Here is an 18,067-nt window from a genome sequence, read left to right on the forward strand (position 1 = left end):
TAACATAGCATAATCAGAAAGAGCTTTATTTGTAGTAACAGTAATACAGCTTATTCTCCACCATACAATGTTTTAAAATGGAATTGCATTCCATTTAGCAACACAAGTCATCCAGCTCTTTTTAAAGGTCCCGTTCTTCGTGATCCCATGTTTCAAACTTTAGTTAGTGTGTAATGTTGTTGTTAGAGTATAAATAAAATCTGTAAAATTTTAAAAAGCTATCCAAAAGCTCAAAGTTCAATGCCAAGGGAGATATTTTATTTAACAGAAGTCGCCTACATCAAACGGCCAGTTTGGACTACGTCCCTCTACTTCCTTCTTTAATGACGTCACTAAAACTAACCTCCGGCCACAGGAATACACAAGAGTTGCGTTTGTAGAGTGTGTTTGTCGCCATGTCGTCGAAACGCTGTTATTTTCATCCCGCAGTCCAATCACCGGGTCTGATTCCGTCTCAGATTGATAGGGTAAAATTAAAGACATGTTTACAATAACACTGAGCGCGTGCATCTCCACGTTATGGTAAGAGGCGTGACCTTTCCGGGCAAGGAGCGCTAAACTGCTGTCGAATCACAACACAGGAACCGCTGGCACAATCAGAACTTGTTACGTATTTCTGAAGGAGGGACTTCATAGAACAAGGAAGTCATCAGCCCGTTTTTATGACAGTGGAAACAGCGGTATACAGATAAGTAAATTATGTGAAAAATACTGTGTTTTTTTACACGCGAAACATGAACACATGTTATATTGCACACTATAAACACAATCAAAGCTTCAAAAAACCACGAAAAACGGGACCTTTAATATGATCTTCTAATATCGATCTAGCTTACTGCAGTGTGCAACAAGTGTCTCACAGCAGCCACCAAGTGAACACACAGAGTAACGTTAACATAACTTTCAACACACTCAAATAGGGCTGAGGCAATACATCGATTCTTGATTCACGATACATAGAATCTGGAGCGATACTGGTATTTTCCGATGTATCGCTATTCTCTCTCGAGTCGATTCTGAGCTAAGTTTTTAACAGCAGATGGCACTATGTGCTTTAGAAACAGCCGTACTCTGCTTGCTTCCAGTTTCTTTACACATACCACTTAAACCTAAAATAATCATTCAGAAAGTTCGAAAAGGTTGAAGCGAATTACAAGGGTGTTCGCTGTTTACATTAATCCTGAGTCATAAAAGCATTCTAAGCCAAGGTGCAAGTATATTTAACCACTTAGACTCAGCAGAACGCACAATCGCTGTCCTTCGTGAGCATTTGAGTGTGCAGTTAAAAACTAGCCTAGAGCGCCATCTGCTGTTAAAACTATGCTCGGAATTGATTCGAGAGAGAAAATATCAGAATCGATCCAGCATCATTGTATTGCGAATAGAGAATCAATGTATTGTGCCAACCCTACACTCAAATGTATTTTTAGTATCTTTGATTTGACCAAGTAAAACACGCTGCCCCTGAAGTACATGTGTCATCCCACACATTACCTCACAGTAGTTGCGTCATGGCAGCTATTTGAGTGCTCAGGTAAGCAAGTGCTGCCTGAACCAACAAAGAGTTGCTTAAGACTTAATTAAAAATGGAACTCGTTACCCCATCTGTATTACCCTCTGATATATTACCCCTCCTCAAATCTGAGGCCCTGGCAATGGTTTAGCCTTCACCTCCCCAAGCACACATACCAGCCTAGACCATGACTTTCATGCTCTAATGAACCTATTCTGTACTCTGAAGCCTGAGAGGCTCTGATCACTGGAAGCAAAGACCGTTTGTGGGTGAAGGCATCTAAGCCAGCATCTGTTCTCAGAGATACCTGTGGTGGGAAGGACTGTTGATGTTTCCATGTCTCACATGTTTGTTTTGACATTAGCTCTGTTAAAGAGTAACTGATTATAGCAGTTACGCTCAAACTACAAGCTGTTTACACAGTGTTTTTGTTCACGCTTTGTTCATTCACATGCTGTACTCTTGCTCTGTCCGCGTGGATAACTTTCACTGAATTGGATCTTGTCCAGTGTGACCTACACAGTTCACAGGGTTAGGGTTGAGATCTGCTGTGTGAATCATCTTATTATTTCAGTCTATGACTGTGTGTGTTCTTCTCTAAATCTTTCTTTCTCTCCTCATAGACTGATCCAGTGTGCTTGAAGCTCAGCTGATTCTTCTCTTCTTCGTCATCATCCTCGTCAGTGTGTGTGTGAAAAGATGCCGCCAGCGACAGGAGGGCCAGTGGGCTACACTCCTCCCGAGGGCGGCTGGGGCTGGGCAGTGGTGGTAGGGGCCTTCATCAGCATTGGCTTCTCCTATGCCTTCCCCAAATCCATTACGGTGTTCTTCAAAGAGATTGAGGTGATCTTCAATGCCACCAGCAGCCAAGTGTCATGGATCTCATCAATCATGCTGGCTGTCATGTATGCAGGAGGTCAGTTTTGTTTACTATTTTCACTTCTGTCCTGCTTGGTGGGTTGATTGATACATTTATATATATATTTTTGGGATAATTTATCAATGTTTGGAGAGAGAGTGAAAAAATGAAAAAAATAAAGAAGTGGGGTTGGTAAGAGTTAGCTGCATTTTTTTTTAATAACAAACCCCTAAAACGTGCCGTGGGTTTGGTGGGGAGTAATTGAGAATGAGTGGCGAAAAGTCACATGAGAGGAGGCAGCGCCTTCATTGTGCAATGATTGGCTATTGTGCTGTTCACATGATAAATCCCACCTGTCCTTTTCATGCATGTTCCGCATTCGCAGATCAATCTGATATAATGATGTTAAAGGTACAATATGTAAGATTTTGCCATCAAAATGATATATTGTGTTGACTTGTGTACTTGCGATATCCAAAATGTTATCATCAATGTTTAAATCCACAGAAATCTGCCGTTTTAACCAGTAACCATGCATGGCCTATGTCATTGTGTTGCCTGTCAAACAATGGAAACATGCGCTTCCTAAAAAATCTGGAAGTAGGAGTTATATCATCAAAGCCAATGATTTCTGGTAGCGTTTTGCAAGCCAGTTTTTTGTTGTTGTTGTTGTTGTTGTTGGTTTGCACATTCATGTTGAAACATATTTATTCATTATCGTTTGCTGTGGGTTCTTTTGCCAAAGATAACCCCATAAATCAAAATCAGTTGTGGAGGTGAACATGACAACTCCCATGATTCCACGCTCCATCACTGTGTCAAGTTACATCTTTGTTATTTTTTTAAGTAAGCAACCTCTAGTGGTGAAACTTGCATAATGTGCATTTAATAGTATGCCTAATTAAAAAGTAAGTAAACATCTCACCGACTTGATATCGCAACTGTGTCATGTGACATGTCGCATTCAAACTTAAAATGATTTGAATACGTAATCTGCGAGGGTTTTTAGTACTAACAAACTGGCAAGCAGCTGTGCCCAAATATGAATGCAACACACTATATTGTAGATAAAGCATTTCCCATAGAAAACCATTATAAAGAAAATGTTTGCATAGACATTAAAAACATATTCTGTGTGAACGGCCGCTTTAGTGATAGAAATACTGAGGTGGGTGATATGGATCGCGGGAGCCCAAAACTTGCAGTTTGTTCACATACATTCGTTTTTCTTCTTTTGAGAGGTGATCTAATTATTTGTGGCATGAAACAGATGGAAAATAGGCGGGCCTGTGCTGCAGTTCAATTGATGTTTTTCCCTCCAGCTCTGCACCTAACTGAAAACTATGAGTTGTTCAATTCGGAATTTTGTGTAAAGGCCCTTTCACACAGATAACACAGATAAAGATATAGTTCTAAAACTTGTTCTAAATATAAAAGAATAGCAGTCCCCACCACAACTATAACAGTAATAGAACAGAGAAACAATATAGGATGATTTTTTTCCCAAAAAAACAGTGACGGCTAATCAGAACCGACCAGACTTTAAAGAGCTCGAGCATTTAAAGTGGCAGACGACAAAACTGCAGCGTGCGATTATAATAAACACAGAACATTATTGTCTGCTGGTGTGGACGCTAATATAGTTATCATTATAGTTATTCTTGGTGTGAACTCACTCTTAACTCACTCTAGCAGTTTTGTTTCTGCTGTGTTCTGGTAGAGTAAAATAAGGTCAGATGTGAAACACAGCTGTTTGTTTAAACTTTGACATGCTTTTTGCTACTGATGTGCACTGCAGGGCTGCACATCTGTGTTTGTTGGTGTGTATTTTTACAAGTTTTCATATAATTAAGCTGATTAGGTAGAGGTAGGTTTAAACTGGTTTTTCAACCTGATGTTCTAGCAGGTAAACACGCTGAATGCAATGCTGATTTGTCATCAGACCGTTAAAACCACACCGTTAAAACCACACTTCTTTACATCTATGACTTTTGGTGTAAGGTTTGAAGAATTGCTGTGTCACTTGACACTGTACTAGGGAGGATACAAACATGAACACATAGTATGACTAATATTTGAGGTCAACTACCACGTCAGAGAGAATATGGCTTAGTACAGTGTAGACTGATGGTGTCATTTCCTGGAGTCAAACGTTTGTGTGGTTTCCATATACACTGACTACATTATGTTCTTGTTGCTCTGCACGTAGCCTAAACTCAACAAAGAGGCTCTTCCAGTCACCTATAACCTGAGAAAGTCAGAGAGGGGGAGGGAGGGAGAGCTCTTTTCTTTTTTCTGAACCAGCTGGTGTAAATGTGACTGTGAATTTAAAAAAGTGAATGTGAAGGAAAGAAAAAGCGTGAAATGAAAAGTGTAAGTAACCTAATGAATAAATGAATCTTTATCACTTTCTATACTTTTTTTCTTTTTTTTTCTGTCATAAAGGGTGGTCACACTAATTAAAGTCCCCCTGTGGTGAAAATCAAGTTTTTAATGTTGTTTATGTCTATGTAGCGTTTTTAATATGCTTTAAGACAAACCATGTGCAAATTCATAAGTCAACACCATTGCTGAGTATTTTATGTTTGAAACTGCAGTAAACCAAAGACAGTCTAAAACCCACGATTTGAAATTGTATGTGTTTGTGACGTCAGGCTTTAGCATATCATTAACTCTGAAGCAGGAGAGTCTCAAGAGAAGCCAGGTTATCCCGGTATATTTTCTGTTCATATGAAAAATTGTGTAGATTTAGCAATATAGCGAGTCTATTGCGATGTTATGATGAACTAAATGCCTTTCTCCACTGATGTTCTGAGCTATTCAAAGCGTTTGTAAGGATACCGATTGTTAGAAGGCAGCTGTCTGACTCTGAGATGAAGAACAGAAACAAGGTTTGTGTAACATTAGCAACACATTATTAGCTGTTTGATAACGTAGTCAAGCAAAAGGCTAATCATATTAATTCATATTAATTAATGACAGAACCGTCGCAAGGACTGTGCCAAGTGTCCGAGCGCATAGGGGCTCGTGCCAAAGTAAAGTGACAGCTGACTTGAAGTAAAGCCAATAAAGTTCATGGTTTTGTCCTTCGAAATATTTTAATACTATAAAACATAGCTAAAACAATATTGCTCTGAGCGTGTGCGTGTGACCGTGATTCATGCGCATATGTCAGTCAGTGTGTCCTCGTACGCCAAGTTCTGAGAGAGTTATTCTGTCCATTATAAATTCTGATTTTGACCAACTCTGGAATGGATCAAACCATAGATATTAGCCTACTTGATAAGTTCAAGTAAATATTCTGGAAATCCGCGCTCATTCAAGGATGTGCATTTATTGCATGTATGGAGAAGGCACGGGCGCCTGCAGGATTTCATCTGAATGTTTTTTTTTTTTTTTTTTTTTTTTTTAAATCTGAAAACTACAAAAAACAACGAAATTGTCAAACATCCATTTAGCACATGTTCAAAGAGGAAAACAGCTGCTTGTTCTCTCGATACTGTCTGTTTTACTGAGAAATCGCTTCAGGTGATTCAGTGAGAGACCAGTCCAAACGAATGCACAGGCGTTTTACCAATTCCGAGCTGGCGTGAGCGAGTGGAGGCGGGGCTAATTTGCATATTCACTGATCCATGTATATTAAATGAGGCAAGGCTATAGAGTTACATTCAAGCTATTTTAAGGCATGAAGACTTTTTTTCACTTAAATTTTTTTTTAAATATGTCATTTTGATGATCAAATATGAGTTTTAAGGGATAAAATAACTGACTACAGGGGGACTTTAAACAAAATTTCAAACTAGACTAACAAATATGACCAAAATGATACTGCTATATCAAAGAATCCTTAAAAATGTATCACAGTTTACAAAAAAAATGTTGAGCAGCACAACCGTTTTCAACAATTATACTAATAAGAAATGTTTCTTGTACCGAATCAGCATATTATAATGATTTCTGAAGGATCATGTGGCACTGAAGACTGGAGTAATGACGCTGAAACATTTCACATTTCTTTTTGTCACAATGTTACAGATTTGTTTTATTATTATTATTATTATTATTATTATTATTTTTAATCATATAAATGCAGCTTTGGTGAGCATGAGACTTCTTTCAAAAACATTTGATAAAATCATACCATCCCTAAACTTTTGAATGGTAGCATATGTTGTCTGCCATTTAAAAAAAAAAATACAATAAAATATTATTGATACATTCAAAAAATACTCCCTTCACACTGTCAACCATGCAGCTTCTCCTAATAACTCAAGTTTCTATTATTTAAACGGTCAAAAATGAGTTTGTTTTTGATTTGACCAAGAGGTCAATCTGTGGCTTTTAGACCCTCTCTTGGTCAAACACCTTGTTGCTTTACAATTTGCAGGTGAGAGTTCACCAAACTTGAACTTGAGCACAACAAAATGAGAATATTTTACACAAGTCATTTTCAAACTCTTTTGGTCTTCTGAACCCCTTTGACCTGAAATATTTAGTTCACCTTGAGATTATAAGTTAATATTTCAAAATTGTAACAACACAATCACGTTCACAGTTCTCTGATTTGGTCAATGGTCATGCAAAAAAAAAAAAAAAAAATGACATGCAGGTAAACAAAAAAAAAAATCTGATCTTTCTTCATGAACACTAGTTTGCGAAATCATGTTCTATATATATGCTTTTATATAATGGGTCAATGACATAATGTCATTTTTTTTTTGTCCAAAGGCCTTAATAATAATAAAAAACAAAGATATGACATCCAAAGTATGTATGGTAGTACAACTAGATCTTTTATCGAATCCAAAAGGTTTTAATTATATTTTGCTACATATAAATGTATTTCAAAGATTTTGAAGTGTCAAAAGGTCAATACAGCCATTTCATTTGTGATTAAAATATCTTAAAATGTAATATATGTATATATTTTTTTTTCTGGCATCATTTTATAACGCATATCAACAGTGCAAAATGGTATTAAAATTGTTAGAAGTCGTTGTTTTGTTATGAGAAAGAATGTCCGGAAAAATGAATTTCATTGATGTCATTCGGACTAACCAATATAAAGGGACCATTTTAGATCAAGTCATGCGTCAATATCATGTGACATTATTCAGACACCTGCAAAAGACCACATGGTCATGAAGCAAAGTAACTAACACTGTCTTAACTATTTGAAAAATGAATGTTTTCACTTGCTCATACACATGTCCCAAAACATCAGGTCATTCGGTACAACCGCTATAAAACATGGAAAATGTTGTAATATTTAAAAAACTTGTACTAAATATAAAATGTTTGATTGTCCCTTTGTTAGTTAGATATCAGCCTGTTAGCATGGATGAAAATAGCGTCATTCAGTAGAGCCGAAATTTTGGTTAAAGCGAATGACGTTAACACTTAATAAAATGTCAAAATGAATTATATCTCCATTATGTTTTTTCACACTTTTAAAAATCTTATTCATCAATGACCCATATGAATGAAAAGTGATGTAGTGATCACACAATCTAGTGTGGGGGCCCTTTTGTCCTTTACTTTTGTTCAAGGTCAGATCTAGAATGATCCTGAGCAAGATGTCTGGACACTTCTCTTAGCTCATGTCAGCACTTACTGAAGTTATGCCATATAGTATCTTTGTGTGATCTGTGTCTGTTTTCAGCATTGTAGAGTGTTTTAGTTTTCTCCAGTGTTTGAGAATCACACTGCTGTGCTCTTGTAAGTTGTACATTTTAAATTCTCTCTGTAAAACTGTAAAAACACAAGTAGCTCTCTGCTGAATATCTAAAACCTATCCTCTGCTGACTCCCGTCTCTCTGAACCAGTTTATATAATCGTGTATGTGTGTATTCGAATCACTGCTGTTTTTGTCTTTTTTGGGACTGGAAAGCATGGTCTGTTTGGTGCTACACAAAGCCTGTCAGAATAAATTAATTCAAGGAATGTGACTGGGGGATGGACAAATTGCTTTGGACTCTGATTGGCTGCTTGGAACATACAGGAAAGTTCCTCCTCCTGATGATAGATTAGCTTTTATGGCGAACTGGCACATGTAAAGTTTGCAGATATTTACAAACTAAACTTTTGCAAACATAAAGGAAGAATTTATAGCAATTTTAGTGCTTTTTGTCTATACCTTAATGTGCACTAAAAGGAATTATCAATCAAGTCTTTTTTTAAAGCTACTTGACATTAGCATTAGCTTGGGTCGTGTGTACACAATACTATTGACTATGACGATATATGGAGTTTGCTTTAGATTCTTCTGCACTGTTTCAGATTGTTATTATAGTAGCCATGCCAAACATCAGTCTTTTCTGTGTTTATCTTTTAAAGTCTTTAGTTACCACGTTGACCGAATAACCTCTTTTAAAAGGCTGTAGTGTTTTGCCTTGTAAGTGAAGTTATTCAACTGTGATTAGTTTAAGGGTGACGCACTGCTCTAAATGGGGCCTTTCACAAGAGAAGCACTGCATTGACGATGCAGTTTATTTATTCACCAAGAAATTTTCATCCTCTTTCTTTTTGTTTTTGAATGTGAAAAGTAATACTTGTATTACTGTCTTCTGTGTTGCCTAGTACAGCTCAGAATTAAATAATTACTGTGTATCTTTGAAACCACTTAATAAATCTTGAATTTTTTTTTATTTTTTGAGGAAACTCAAAGTAATTCTGTCGAAGAAAGCAAGGTCATATTAGGCTGCTCGTTTTGTCTGCATTCCCATAATGTTTGAGCCAACTTAACTGAAATGAATACCAGTCTGTTCCTGTTCTGGTCACTGTAGGTCAGCTTCATTCTGCTGATTAAGTTTTTCTCCCTGACCACCTCAGTTGATCACATGCCATGTAGTGAAGTGTGTGCATATCACATCACAGTTTCCTTCCTCTGAATCGTCTCCGGTGTCCTCCTGCAGTTTTACTTTAAAATAGTAAGTGGTGTCAATGGCTGCTGTTGTGATGCCATCTTGTGGTGGAACAAAATGCAGCCTGAAAGTGATTTTTATTTTTCGTGAATTATATTTGATATTCTATTTATTTGATAAGATGTGTACAATTTTTGCAACTCTGTTAAACAGGGTGGTGTGTGTGTGTGTGTGTGTGTGTGTGTGTGTGTGTGTGTGTGTGTGTGTGTGTGTGTGTGTGTGTGTGTGTGTGTGTGTGTGTGTGTGTGTGTATTATTATTTTTTTTAATATTTTTATTTATTTTTATTTAGCTAAATAAATGAATGTAGTTTAAAACTATTTACTTTTTTTTTTTTACTATTTTCTAAACATTACATAAATTAAATTTACAATTTATAAAATAGTTTAAAACACCACAATTGGGTAACAGGGTTGAAAAATTAGCAGCTGCTTCTTTTTTTTTTTTTTTTTTTTCCTCTCTCTTTTTTATTTTTTTACCCACCGGTTTCTGTTAACAGGACTAACCAAGTTTTGTGAACTTCGTGTCAGATTAATAGAATATGAAACAATTCAAAAAATGTTACCCAATCTGGTGTCTTACATTTATTTTATATTTAATTGGTATTTAGCTATATAAATGATAACAAATCAGAGTTTAAACTGTATTTAGATGTATCCTAAATCAGTGAATCTCAACCTTTTTTGATTAATGGACCCCAGTCATCCTCAAGGACCCCAGAATAAAATTGGCTCATTGGTATTATTAATGTCCTTGTGACAAACAAATGCAATCAAGTGTAATTTACTACTACATTAGTTAACTGACTATATGAATATGGGATAAGTTATATTATACATGTATTATCTTCTTCTTTTATGGGAACATGTAAAAAAAAAATCATATTCAGATATTTTATAAGGACTAGGGATGCACTGATACCATTTTTTTTTAAGGACCGAGTACAAGTACCAATACTTTTTTTTCTAGTACTCGCCAATACAGATACCTATGCATTTATTAATTTCTCTTTTCTTTTCTTTTCTTTTCTTTTTTTGGTGATGTTGCAGTTTTCCAAGCACAACACAGTGAGACTAATGAATGTAGAACAGCTTCTTTATTATTACTCTAAAAGTAATAATTGATGTGCTTGTTGTCACAAACTTAAAGAACAAACATTTCAGTGTCCAATAACCTTAAAAGGGCATAATTACCAATATTTATAATTGTTGTTATATAAAAAGAAAATTACAAACAAATTACAAACAATACAACAAATACTATAGAGATACAAATTGTTTTTCAGATACAGTAGGTTTATTTACATTTATTTAACATATTTTGTTGTTTTATTAACGTTAATGACAAATAGCCTATGGCCCCTTTAAGAACGAATCCATGGATGCTCATATCCTGTTTTCACCCAAATGTTTACGTCCACTTAAGCCATAACCGACTGTATTTACATGAGATACTCCTCACGATGGACATTTTGACAACTATGTGTGCATTTGACCATTCAGGCGCGAGGAGAACTGATTGCGCGCTGTCTGAGAGAACTGGGATCGCGCGCTAGAAAGAGAGAGCGCGCGCTTCTGGTCTGTGTCATTCAGCGCGAATCCGCCTATCCCGCCTCCACTAATCCATAATGAATTGTGATTGAAAGCATGCAGTTCGCAATGTGTTGGTTGTCATCATTAATTTTGAAGTATTTCCACACCTCTGAGGCTGACATTGTTTCTGCTGCTGCCGTCGGTGTCTCTGTACACGAAACATTCTGTCAGTTACGTCACGTGAGGTATCGGTCTTTGGTATCGGGGGTATTTTTACAAGTACAAGTACATAAGCTTGGTATCGGTGCATCCCTAATAGGGATCCCCTGGCATTATGTCAACGACCACTAGGGGTCCATGGTTGAGAAACACTGTCCTAAATTGTCTTTTTCTTTTCTTTTTTTTTTTTTAACTAACCTGTTTTTCTCAACAGGACCAATCAGCAGTATTCTGGTGAATAAGTATGGTAGTCGACCCATCATGATGGTTGGAGGCTGTCTGTCTGGCACAGGATTAGTCGCCGCGTCGTTCTGTAACACAGTGGAGGGTCTTTACTTCTGTGTGGGAGTTATAGGCGGTAAGTACACTGAATTACACTAATCATGAAGGCAGAGCGAGTACAATTAAATAATGAAAGTTACAAACTTAAGCTTCTGAATCATGCATACAAGCTTTCTCTTCTTCTCTCCTCTGTTTCTAGGACTGGGTTTGGCTTTTAATCTGAATCCAGCGTTGACCATGATTGGCAAATACTTTTACAAGCGGCGGCCAATAGCTAATGGCATCGCAATGGCTGGAAGCCCGGTGTTCTTGTCCACTCTGGCGCCGTTGAACAGCTGGCTGTTTGATCATTTCGGGTGGAGGGGCAGTTTCCTTATCCTGGGAGGAGCTTTGCTGAACTGCTGTGTTGCGGGGTCGCTAATGCGGCCCATTGGACCAAAACCACAACCTGCCATTTCAAAAGAGGATGGCGAACCCAAACCTCAAGAGAAAAAAACATGCCTACAGACCATCAACGGCTTTCTGGATCTGACCCTGTTTACCCACCGAGGCTTCTTGCTGTATCTGCTCGGAAACGTCATCATGTTCTTCGGCCTCTTCGCGCCCCTTGTGTTCCTCAGTAACTACGCGAAGAGTAAAGACATTTCCAAGGATAAGGCTGCATTCTTGTTGTCCATCCTGGCCTTTACTGACATGATTGCTCGGCCATCAATGGGCCTGGTGGCCAATACACGCTGGGTCCGTCCACGTATTCAGTACTTCTTCGCCGCATCTGTGCTATATAATGGTGTCTGCCACTTGATGGCGCCATTCTCCACCGATTACTTGGGTTTTGCCATTTATGCTGTGTTTTTCGGTGTGGCGTTCGGCTGGCTCAGTTCTGTGCTGTTTGAGACTCTCATGGACCTGGTGGGCACTCAGAGATTCTCCAGTGCTGTCGGGTTGGTCACCATCGTGGAGTGTGGACCTGTGCTGCTGGGGCCGCCGTTACTGGGTAAGGCTGGCTGAGTGTAAACCCATTTCTTCTTAAGGGGATAGTTCAGCCAAAAATGACAATTCTCATCATTTACTCACCCTCATGTCGTTCCAAACCTGCATAACTTCTTCTGCGGAACACTAAAGAAGATATTTTAAAGAATGTTGGTAACCAAACAGTTTTGTTTACCACAAACAATTTGATGTTCCAAAGAAGAAGGTCATGCAGGTTTGGTTTGACAAGAGGGTAAATTATGGCAAAATTTGTTTTTGAGTGAAATATCCCTTTTAAATACAAATTTCACATGTTGTTTTTATTAAATGCTGATGCTTGAATATTTTCTTAACAATTAAAGTGTTATTACTAAAAATGAATGAATGTAACATGACAAAATATTGACTAAATTTATAGGATGTTTGTAGTTTTTATCAAATATTAATATATAAAATATGTTAATATAAATATATTATATATTATAAATATATTATACAATTTAAATTTAAAATTAATAAAATCTTAAAAGTAATACTAATTAACATGTTAAGTGCTTAGATATTTGGTTAAGTATTAAGTATTAATATCAAATTAAATATTAAAAGGTTAGTTCACCCAAAAATGAAAATTCTGTCATTTATTACTCACCCTCATGTCGTTCCACACCCGTAAGACCTTCGTTAATCTTCAGAACACAAATTAAGATATTTTAGTTGAAATCCGATGGCTCTGTGAGGCCTCCATAGGGAGCAGTGACACTTCCTCTCTCAAGATCCATCAAGGTACTAAAAACATATTTAAATCGGTTCATGTGAGTACAGTGGTTCAATATTAATATTATAAAGCGACGAGAATATTTTTGGACTTATTTAGTGATGGCCGATTTCAAAACACTGCTTTATGAAGCATCGGAGCATAAATGAATCAGTGTATCGAATCATGATTCAGATCGTGTGTCAAACTGCCAACGGCTGAAATCACGTGACTTTGGCGCTCCGAACAGCAGATTTGACACACCGATTCATTTGTGCTCCGAATCTTCCTGAAGCATTGTTTTGAAATCGGCCATCACTAAATAAGTCGTTATTTAGTTTTTTTGGCGCTCCAAAAATATTCTCGTCGCTTTATAATATTAATATTGAACCACTGTACTCACATGAACCGATTTAAATATGTTTTTAGTACCTTTATGGATCTTGAGAGAGGAAATGTCATTGCTCCCTATGCAGGCCTCACAGAGCCATCAGATTTCAACTAAAATATCTTAATTTGTGTTCTGAAGATTAATGAAGGTCTTACGGGTGTGGAACGGCATGAGGGTGAGTAATAAATGACAGAATTTTCATTTTTGGGTGAACTAACCCTTTAATATTAAAATTTAAATGTAAATGCCCGGTTTCACAGACCTTAGTTAAATTTGGATATTTAAGTACCTTTTATAAACAAATATTACTGGTGTGCATCTTGAGACAAAACAATAGCACTGACATATTTTAGGACATTTCAGTGCATGTTACTTTCAGTTAAAACAGCTCAAACATGTGTTTTAGTCTGGGACTAGGCTTGGTTGAACCACTGTAGTCACATTGACTATTTTAACAATGTCTTTACTGCTTTTCTGGAAATTGACTGACAGTAATTACGTTGCTCTCTAAAATAAAACCTCTCGGATTTCATCAAAAATATCTTAATTTGTGTTCCAATGATGAACGAAGGTCTTACGATTGTGGAGTGAGGGTGAGTAATTAATGACAGAAATTTCATTTTTGTGTAAACTAACCCTTTAAGCCTTGTCTGTGAAACTGGGCAAAAGTGTTTGGATATTTGGTTTAATGTTCTCAACAACTAAAATGATATTACAAAAATTAATCAATATGACGACAAAATATTGACTAAACAAAGGATATTTTTATTAAAAAGAATTATATAAAATTAAATATTAAAAATAAAGTAATAATATTAAAAAATGAATGTTAAATTAATATATAAAATGTTTGGATATTCTAATTTTACATGCTTTCATCAACTAAAATGATATTACTAAGATAAATGAGTGACTTATTAAAATATTGACTAAACAAAGAAAAGCTATAACTAAAACAAAACACTATTTAACAATGAACACTAAATGAGCCATTTGTAAGAATCCTGTGGTCCACTGGTACTTTCAAAATATCTGGTCCCGACCAGTTTGTCATGGCAACATTGGCTCAACCAAAGGCACGAGATTGGGATGGGACTTATGCAGTACAATTAATTATTAAGCTAATCACTGAATGTCACAGCATGTTCTGGCCCAGTTAGTGTGTAACAGAGATTGATGAAACTTTTTTTCCATTTATCCCCTTGCAGGAAGACTCAATGATATCTATCATGATTATAAATACACATATCAGGGTTGTGGAATTGTCCTGGTGGTCGCCAGCGTATTCCTGTTTGTGGGAATGGGAATCAACTACCGGCTGCTGGATAAAGAGAAGAGGGAGGAGGAGAGAAGAGCCAGGCAGGAAGAGAAGGACGAAGAGACGAATATAGACAATGCCCTGAACGAGAAGGCAAAGGAGGCGGATGGAGACGCATGGGATGCGTGAGCGGACGTTGCCAAACGGAAAAGGACACTCTAAACAGCGCACACACGCCAACAAATCCACGTCTTCCAGTTTTGACCGTCCAAAATAATAAACACAGAAAAAAATTCCCTCTAATGCAGTACTTAATGATTCAGTTAGCGTTTAGAAAAGCACAAAAAGACTGTTGCCAAGAAATAGTGTCTGTTATGCAGTCCCACACACACCTCAGGTGTTACTTTCATTCATATGGGAGTCTCTCTGTACCTTAATGTCACAATTCACCTTTTTCTGTTATATGACAAGCATTACAAGAGCATTCCTAGTTTTTGACTCCAGAATTACACCATTCATCTCACCTTTGAATGAAACTTCAAAATGCACATTTCAAAATAGAGCAGATTTTCATAAGAGAATTGCCACGTGTGACATTTAAGGTGACGTGCGCACAGAATTTGTTGGGAGAAGGATATCGTAGTAATAGTTTTTTGGACTAAAGGTCATTATTATATGTAGGATACACTTTTTCTTTTCTTTTCTTTTCTTTTCTTTTTTTAAAGTTGAGTGTGAAGATTTTATGTTTTAGTATCTGTATTATAGTCTTCCTTGTTCTGATTAGCTGGTAGAAAATAGTGCCAGGCTATGCTAGACTGCCATATAAAGGCAAAACGCAGAAATGTCAAGACAGAAAAAGTTTTTGGATTGATCTGATGTCAACTTTCATGCTCCGTTTTCTCTGAATCTGAACATAGCTTAGTAAAACTCGTCTGTCACGGGACAGATCATAGACTCGATTTCACTCATGAATTAGGGTAAAATATGTAGTCACTGTGTTTTGCCTTTTTGCGTGGCAGAAGAATTGACGGTTTGTTTCTAAGTGCTGTTTAATATGTTTTTTTGAGAGTTTGCTTCCTGCTCTGGTGATCGCATGATCTCACATTGCTCATCAAGCTCTTTATTCACTGTACTGTAACCATGGAGATTTCCGTGGTTACTGTTTTTAGGAACTGCAGCAGACACCATATTGCTAAGGTCTTGTTTTTGTCTGAGAGGCAATTCTCACTTTTCTTCACATGAGCAGTCTGTTGGAGATATGTTTTAGCTTATACTTTTTAATTCAATGAAGATAATTGATTCACTAGCATACATTCAAATAGGGGGATCCTTTTAAAAGTGTGTTCTCGTTTGCCTTTTTGACCATGTTATTATTAGATGACTAGAAATTTTAATTACAGTTGCCAACAGATCCTGTGCCTTTTTAATTGGGTGCCTTTCTACCTACATGCAGGTACATACAATACTAATTCCTGAAACCTCTTTTACGGAGCTTTTTGCGATTTATCAAGAGGATGTGTATTGTTTTTAATTTCATAGTCTGATATTAAGTAGAATGCTTCATTTCAACCTGAGCCAGCAACAAACGCGGTACTGAATTTCTGTTGGCTGTAGATACTGACTTCATTTCAGGTTCTGCTAGTGCAGAAGTGTTTATGCTTTTTAGGAATGCAAGTAGGTGAAGGAATATTTCTGCTTTCAAAGCCATTTTAATTCCTTCTGCTTTTTTAGATTACATTTTGCTGATGTGGAAAACAACACGACTCTCAGGTCTGCCAAAAGAACAAGAAACACAAGACTTAGCAGATCTCAAACATCAGTGGCAGTTTTGGCGCTCTAGAGTGCTGCATTGTCACGTTCAGGAAAAAACATACATTGAAAAAGGGAGGAAACACCACCACCTGCTGGCCGCTGTCGTTCATCGCGACACTGCGGCTCAACAGCAGTGACTAAAAAGCTGGTTCACTGCAGTTCTTTGTAGTATTTTTGAGAAACATTTGTGTGCAAATAAAAGCAAGTAATTCTTTTCTAGTAACGTTGTTTGAGTCACAGCAGATGGCAATTTTTGTATAGTGCACTTTAATTAGATACATATTAGTTGAAATTCAACCTCTTGAATTATGCACATGCAGCATTCACAGTGTAAGGCATTATTTAGCTTTTTTTTCCTGAGTTGAAATGAATCTGGGTCCTGGCGGGTGTGCACTCCAGTTCTCTGGTGTGTCGGAGTTGGTAATCTCAGAGCTCTGCTGAATAATAGCAGCTGCAAGACAAAAAGCAGATTCAGTTCCATGTTAAGGACTCAATTCCAGTATCTCTCAGATAAGATCAGTATCGCTCCGACTGCACTAGAGCTGTCTAAACTCCACTCGACTGTGTGTGCAGGTGAATTTCTTATTAGTGATGGTAATTGTGTGAAGGAAAATACTGCTGTACAGAAAATGGACCACCCTGAGAATTTTCCATCCTCTTATTCCCACTTTTTCTTGTGGGCCGATTGAACACAGAAATAACACTAACCAGAGTGCTTTTAAAACGTCTCCTGTCAGAAAGACAACTGAGGTGAAGAGAGACAGGGGTAGGAAGTATTGGAGATTGACTGTATTTTGTGTGTGTGTGTGTGTGTGTGTGTGTGTGTTTGTGCACAGAGATTCCATGCAAACTCACGATTTCATGATTAATTTAGGAGAGTCTGGCCCTTGTAAGGTATTCAGGGCAGAGGTAAAATAATTGTATTTTTAGGTATTTTAAACAATATCACGTGTGAAATTTTGTATGTTTCGATGTGTGGATGAGCAAATCAATAAAAAAATTTTTTAAATGTAAATGTGTTATGACTCTGAGTTAAATGTATAAATTGTAATTTAATTGTCATTCAGTGTTGCATACACACTATTTAGGGTTGGTTGATTTTTGAAAGTCAATTTCTATGTTGACCTGTGCATTTTAAGTCAACATAGAAATTGACTTTCATAAATCAACCAACCCTGATTATTAAACTATAGGTTTTTCAGCTAGATTTTATGCATAAAAATATTAAACCATTGTGATAAAAGCATCTGATAAATGTAAACTTATAAACATTTATAACATGTGACAACTTGCCCCAGCGTGGCATTTATGAAAAAATGCCCTTGTCCTGAAAACAGAAAAGTGTTTAGGTTAAAATCTACCTTCTTTATACAGATGAAGGACATAAATAAATAAATAAATACTGTACAACAAAATCACTGCTTTACATGTAATATAAAGCGTGTAGTATATAAAACGTAATGTATAAAACCTGTGGCAACTATTCCTAGTCATGAGGAAAAAATGCACTTCAGTTAGATAAATCTTTTAATCAGTTTTATCACGGAAACGGATAT

At 36.8% G+C, this 18,067-nt stretch overlaps 1 protein-coding gene across 1 annotated transcript in view; it reads left to right on the plus strand.

Annotated features, from left to right (window-relative positions):
- The window catches only part of slc16a1b (solute carrier family 16 member 1b), a 33,237-nt gene extending 15,711 nt beyond the window's left edge, over positions 1-17,526 (plus strand). The window contains exons 2-5 of the mRNA XM_048209803.1: positions 2,137-2,429; positions 11,260-11,403; positions 11,527-12,321; positions 14,650-17,526. Coding sequence (XP_048065760.1) covers positions 2,213-2,429; positions 11,260-11,403; positions 11,527-12,321; positions 14,650-14,888 — 1,395 coding nt within the window. The 5' untranslated portion in view covers positions 2,137-2,212 and the 3' untranslated portion in view covers positions 14,889-17,526. The remainder of the gene's footprint in view (positions 1-2,136; positions 2,430-11,259; positions 11,404-11,526; positions 12,322-14,649) is intronic.
- Positions 17,527-18,067: the final 541 nt, after the last annotated feature.

This window comes from Megalobrama amblycephala, linkage group LG12 (genome assembly GCF_018812025.1).
Source record: "Megalobrama amblycephala isolate DHTTF-2021 linkage group LG12, ASM1881202v1, whole genome shotgun sequence".
Taxonomy (NCBI): domain Eukaryota; kingdom Metazoa; phylum Chordata; class Actinopteri; order Cypriniformes; family Xenocyprididae; genus Megalobrama; species Megalobrama amblycephala.